General features: G+C 42.4%; 3 protein-coding genes across 3 annotated transcripts; all 3 read left to right on the forward strand.

The window, feature by feature from the left end:
• The first annotated feature begins 735 nt into the window (after window positions 1-735).
• LOC108063749 (phospholipase A1 VesT1.02) lies at window positions 736-1905 on the forward strand. The gene is made up of 2 exons (XM_017150982.3): window positions 736-813; window positions 870-1905. Exons 1-2 carry the CDS (start codon window positions 774-776, stop codon window positions 1847-1849), a joined length of 1020 nt encoding a protein of 339 aa, XP_017006471.2. The 5' UTR covers window positions 736-773; the 3' UTR covers window positions 1850-1905.
• Window positions 1906-2568: 663 nt separating this feature from the next.
• LOC108063997 (phospholipase A1 VesT1.02) lies at window positions 2569-3654 on the forward strand. Its single transcript, XM_017151345.3, has 2 exons — window positions 2569-2615; window positions 2677-3654. Exons 1-2 carry the CDS (start codon window positions 2576-2578, stop codon window positions 3648-3650), a joined length of 1014 nt encoding a protein of 337 aa, XP_017006834.2. The 5' UTR covers window positions 2569-2575; the 3' UTR covers window positions 3651-3654.
• Window positions 3655-4640: 986 nt separating this feature from the next.
• On the forward strand, window positions 4641-5835 carry LOC108063907 (pancreatic triacylglycerol lipase). Its single transcript, XM_017151224.3, has 2 exons — window positions 4641-4757; window positions 4821-5835. Exons 1-2 carry the CDS (start codon window positions 4718-4720, stop codon window positions 5792-5794), a joined length of 1014 nt encoding a protein of 337 aa, XP_017006713.2. The 5' UTR covers window positions 4641-4717; the 3' UTR covers window positions 5795-5835.
• The last annotated feature ends 672 nt before the right edge of the window (window positions 5836-6507 follow it).

The following is a 6507-nucleotide window of genomic DNA, read 5'->3' on the forward strand; positions in this document are numbered from 1 at the left end:
AAGCAATGGAATAAAGTTAAGGTCAATGGAAGTACACATTGGTTTTTCTTGGGAATATTTAAGGGAGAGTAAAGCAATCATTTTTACCATGACTTATATTTGCCCATGAGTATATCCGTTTGATTAACCAAAAAAACGTAATTATATCTCGGAGCTCGCCTTGGTGTTTCCTCAATGAACTTCCTCCGATAAGGAGTAGCCGATCATAAACCATAGCATTGTTCAACCAATCACTTAGGTTTATTGACATTTATGGCTGCACTTGACCATTTCGGATTTCCTTGGCCGTTCCTTAGTCATAGCTCAACAATGATTTCTTTACTTCATTGAAAAAAGAAACAATAATAAAGGCAGGCAATAAATATACTTAAATTTTTGTAGTACTTTGTAAATTGATAGAATCTTTTTTATAACTCCGAACTAATAAACTTAACCTGTAAGCTGAAAACCTGTAAACTTCCACTTATCTAATATGCACTGCTACTTCCGATCAAGTTCAGGATCGTGACCCTGAACCTTATCTATAGGTTGATGCAAGTTCTGAGGCTCAATAGTTATAATGCCCACTCTTATCAGCTGGAGAAAACCGGGCGCTATCAATGTACCCACTATACGTTCTAATCGTTTGTATCGGCCCTATCTTACTGTTCAGAAGCTGTCAAAGCTCTCAAGTGTTTACTGATATTAAACAGCGATTACGGTGATTATTTCAGCCCTATAAAAGGCGCGCAACAAGTGCTCTCTTCACCACACTTATTTTGAGACCCCCCAAGATGAAGGTGTTTTTTGTTCTAGCCGCTTTACTGGCAACAGGTAAGATGTCCTTACGAATAGTTTTTATATTATTATTATAATCCTTTCCTATATAGTAAGCGCCCTGCCCATTGAGGAGCGCGTCAATGGCGAGAATGGCTGGTTCATTCCCAAGATCGATGGCAGCTTCGAGTGGATGGAGATGCAGGATGCCGAGGACCTGATGGGCAACGGAGCCCAGATGGAGGGACGCATCAGCACCAATGCCGTCAACTTCTACCTGTACACCAAGTCGAACCCCACCTCGGGCAAGGAGATCAAGGCCAAGGCTGGCTCCGTCGACGATTCGCACTTCAACCGGGATCATGGCACCCGTTTCGTGATCCACGGCTGGACCCAGAAGTACACCGACGACATGAACACCCGCATCACCAAGGCCTGGCTGTCCAAGGGCGACTACAACGTGATTGTCGTGGACTGGGCTCGTGCCCGTTCCGTGGACTACGCCTCCTCCGTCCTGGCTGTTCCCGGCGCCGGTGGCAAGGTTGGTGAGATGATCAAGTACCTGCACGAACACCATGGTCTGGACTACGATAGCCTGGAGGTGATTGGCCACAGCCTGGGAGCCCATGTTGCTGGTTATGCTGGCAAGACCGTCGGAGATCAGCGCGTCCACACCATTGTGGGTCTGGATCCTGCCCTGCCCCTCTTCAGCTACGACAAGCCCAGCAAGCGTCTGTCCACCGACGATGCCCACTACGTGGAGTCCATCCAGACCAACGGCGGCAAGCTGGGATTCCTGAAGCCCATCGGCAAGGGAGCCTTCTACCCGAACGGAGGCAAGAGCCAGCCCGGCTGCGGACTGGATGCCACCGGATCCTGCTCCCACGGACGCTCCGTGCTCTACTACGCCGAGGCCGTCACCGAGGACAACTTCGGCTCCATCAAGTGCAGTGACTACGAGCGGGCCGTGGCCAAGGAGTGCGGCAGCACCTACAGCAGCGTTCGCATGGGAGCCATCACCAATGCCTACATGGTCGATGGTGACTACTACGTCCCCGTGAACAGCAAGGCTCCCTTCGGCAAGATCGAATAGAGTCCTGTCTTCATATTCGTTGCTGAATAAAATACCCAATTGAATACTCCTAAAAATACAGTCTTGCTTATTTAGTTAAAGTCTATGAAAGTTTAAAGTTCTCCTTGGTATTTCTATAAAAGAGATTATAGTAAATGTTTAAATCACCATGATGATTTAAGTTTCTTACAAAAATCAACTATCAAGCATATTAAATTAAATTTAAATTATTTTCCAATTTCATTTTGAGGGTATCGAGGATTTGATTTAATAGTTTTTCATTTTGAGGGTATTGAGTATTCGATTTTATAGTCAAATTATTTTACCCCCTAAATTCTACTCAGCAACATTCATCTATATAGAGGTCGTACCACCGCTGAACAATGTACTTATAACTGAAGTACACTGGGATTTTCGAAGCACTTAAAGTATCGCAAGCAAAATCAAATACGTTCTTGTTCTTACCACCCAATGATTAAATATATGAAATAGATTAAAGATATTTTTAGCTTTATTTGTGTGCGTACTGATTGGATTAAAAGTTACTCAGTATCTCTGACTTGGCGGATTTGGGTTTTACAAAATATTATCACTTAAAAGCCATCTAAAACTGACCAATATAATCATAATAATAATCATTATTACTTCTATCCTGATATCACGTGTTATAGGTACTATCAGTACCTACAGCCTATAAAATCGCTGGTAAAAATGGTTTAGCTTGGTAGATTCTGCGCAGATATCAATATGCGAGTGTTCATAGCTCTAGCGGTCTTAATTGCAGCAGGTGAGTTAAAAAATTTATTTAAAGGAAAGTAAGTGCTAATAAGATTTTTCTTTGCTTTCAGTAAGTGCTCTCCCTATCGAGGAGAAGGTCAATGGCGAGAATGGCTGGTTTGTTCCCCAGGAAGATGGTAGCTTTGAGTGGATGGACAAAAAGGAAGCAGAGGAGCTCTTAGAGATCAGTACTCCCTTTGACAGTCGTGCCAATGACGTGTCCTTCTACCTGTACACCAGAAATAACCCGACCGAAGGCAAGGAAATCAGAGCCGATGCTTCCTCAATCGAAGACTTTCATTTCGATAGGAGTCATGGCACTCGTTTCGTGATCCACGGATGGGGTGGACGCTATACCGACAGCATGAATGTCAAAATCACAAAGGCCTGGCTTTCGAGGGGAAACTATAACGTGATCGTTGTCAACTGGGATCGTTCCCAGTCGGTGGACTATGTGTCTTCTGTGCGAGCTGTTCCCGGAGCTGGAACCAAAGTGGGCGAGATGATTGAGTATCTGCACGATCATCACGGCATGTCCCTGGAGAGTCTGGAGGTTATTGGACACAGTCTGGGTTCCCATGTGGCTGGCTATGCTGGCAAGCAAGTTGGAAACCAAAGAATCCACACAATAGTGGGTCTGGACCCCGCCATGCCTCTATTCAGCTACGATAAGCCCGACAAGCGACTATCCACCGAGGATGCCTTTTATGTGGAGTCCATACAGACCAATGGCGGAGAAAAGGGATTCCTGAAACCCATTGGAAAAGGCACGTTCTACCCGAATGGAGGAAGGAAGCAACCAGGATGCGGCACTGACATTGGAGGAACCTGTGCCCATGGACGATCTGTAACCTACTACGTGGAGGCTGTCACTAAGGATAACTTTGGGACTATCAAGTGCAAGGACTATCAGGATGCGTTGGCCAACGAGTGCGGAAGCACCTACAGTGGCGTTCGCATGGGAGCCGTTACCAATGCCTACATGGTCGATGGTGATTACTACGTCCCTGTGAACAGTGAGGCTCCCTTCGGAAAAATTGAATAGTCTCCTTCTACTATTGTTGATTTATTATTAAAATACTAAAGTGAATACTTCAGAAAAACTTATTTCTTTTAATTATTTATTTTCGATCAAGGCTATGGAAATAGCAATTATGTTATCTTTGCTTGCAAATCAAATCAATAAAAGGTTATCTTTTAATTATTTACAGACCCTTTCTTCCTTTTAAGGGTGCCGACTCTTTTAGTCGACTTTAATTTCAGAAGGTACTTAAAACGTAAGTGCGTTGGGATTTTCAAACCACTTAAACTACTCAGTTTCTCTTACCTAGCTCTTTCTGTTTATAAGTGGGTTGGATTAATTACGTTTCTATCCCTATTCAAACTGTTTTATATTTGTCAATGGTTCACATTTCTCCACTTATGAATATAATTACACCCAAAAAAAAATCGATATGAATCGTAGGTCAATTTGACCTTTTTTAAGATCATTTTTAACTTGATATGGGGCCAGGTAAATGTGATATGGTCGAAAATGTAAGAACAAAAATTTGCATTATTCCTGACCAAAACTTATTCTAGTGCGAGCGAGAAAACATGCTTGAAGTACGTCAGTTCGAATTTCGAATACGTCTTTCTCGCTTCCACTCATGTCATTTTGCTCGCCATATTGACTCCTGCGCTCTTTTTCGAAGTTAGAGAATCTCCGAGAGAGAGAATTCCTGAAAATGATATTATTTAATGTAAATTTTATGAATATTTCAGGTAAAAACGATATGAGTATGAATAACCAGAAAATTACCTGGACTTATCGATTTTACGGCGACGTGCTTTTTTTTGTGTGTAGGATAATTACATCATTTTGTAGTTAACATATACTTGAACTTCTTGATTATCACATATTGATTAGTTATCAACTACAAGCATGTAACCAATGAACATTATCATTTCCATATATAACACCTATAAAATGATATCATTACCATATATAAGAACTATCAAGTGACTATATTTCCGGCTTGATCTTGAGTGCGTTTTCTATTGATAAGTTACAGCCTATAAAAGCGGTTGTAATGAAGCTTTAGCACCCTAGATTTTTACTGAGATACCAATATGAAAGTCCTCGTCGCCCTCTCAGTTTTAGCTGCAGCAGGTAAATTTTAAAACTATTTTAAAATGAATACAATAATAACAAAGAATAATTTCCTTTTTTTAGTTATTGCACTTCCCATTGAGGAGCGAGTAAATGGCGAGAATGGTTGGTTTGTGCCTCGAGAAGATGGCAGTTTTGAGTGGATGGACAAAAAGGATGCCGAGGAACTTTTAGCGAGCAGTGCTCCTATCGAAGGTCGTTCCAATGAGGTGTCCTTCTACCTGTATACCCAACAGAATCCCACAGAGGGCCAGGAAATCAAGGCGGATGCTTCCTCAATTGAAGATTCTCATTTCGATAAGAATCACGGCACTCGGTTTGTGATCCATGGATGGAAGGGACGTTACACCGACAGCATGAACGTGGATATTACGAATGCCTGGCTATCGAGGGGAGATTTTAATGTGATCGTTGTTAACTGGGATCGCTCCCAATCCGTGGACTATGCCATGTCCGTACGAGGTGTTCCTGGAGCTGGAACCAAGGTGGGCGAGATGATCGAGTACCTGCACGAACATCACGGAATGTCACTGGAAACTCTTAAGGTTATTGGTCACAGTTTGGGTGCCCATGTGGCTGGATACGCTGGCAAGCAAGTTGGCAACCAGAGAGTTCACACAATTGTGGGTCTGGATCCTGCCTTGCCCCTTTTTAGCTACGATACTCCGGAGAAGCGTCTGTCCAGCGAAGATGCCTTCTATGTGGAGTCCATCCAGACGAATGGCGGTGTGAAGGGTTTTGTAAAGCCCATTGGAAAGGCCACTTTCTATGTGAGTGGAGGAAGGAAGCAGCCAGGATGTGGAGTGGACATTGCTGGAACCTGTTCCCACGCCCGTTCAGTGCTCTACTACGCCGAGGCCGTCACCGAGAATAACTTTGGAACCATCCAGTGCCAGGACTACCTGGCTGCTCTGGCCAACGAGTGTGGCAGCACCTTTAGCAACGTTCGCCTGGCAGAAGAGAGGAATGCCGACAATGTGGAGGGCCACTTCTACGTGCCCGTAAACAGCGAGGCTCCATTCGGTAAAACCGAATAAAGAAATATCAATAAAATATCAATTAAATGAGCTACCAAAAATCGGGAGGTCTATTTGTGTCGGTTTATCTGCATCACGATAGAAGTCTCAGGGGGTTCTAATCACTGTCACACCGCCAAGTGCTTTTGTCGTACGTCAGTGGATAAGGATCCATCCTATTCTCTTTGGAATGCGAATCGCCATTCATGAAGAGTCTTTTCGAGCAAGTCATGGTCACGTTGTCTTCAGGTAATCTGAATTTTAAATCAATTTTATTAATAGAAGGTTGCAATTGGTTGATATCTTCACTGACAAATATATTTTTCATCGATAGCTATCAATAAATATAGGTATTCTTCGTTGATCATGCTTATACATCTTGAAAAATAGCAGAAAAATAATATTAAAATTCGTTATCTGATTAAATTAGGTCCAAAAGTAAAGTTCCTATTTAAACACTTCATATATCAATAATATATTTAAATACCTGTCCAAGAGTGACATGAAAAATGTACTTGATAAACTATTTAAAAGGTAATTGCCAGGTTATCTCGAATAATATCAAAGCCTATGCGAATAATGTTGTATTTAAATTCTCGAGCAGCTGTGTGGTTATGACAGCGAACGTTTATTGATAAGAATTGACGAATTGATTAATAAATTGGCCCCAAGCAAATGACAGAAAATCTGATGGTTACAGGTATTTGAAGCACTCTTTTAATAGAAAACAATTT

The sequence above is a fragment of the Drosophila takahashii genome, chromosome 3R, assembly GCF_030179915.1.
Source record: "Drosophila takahashii strain IR98-3 E-12201 chromosome 3R, DtakHiC1v2, whole genome shotgun sequence".
NCBI lineage: Eukaryota > Metazoa > Arthropoda > Insecta > Diptera > Drosophilidae > Drosophila > Drosophila takahashii.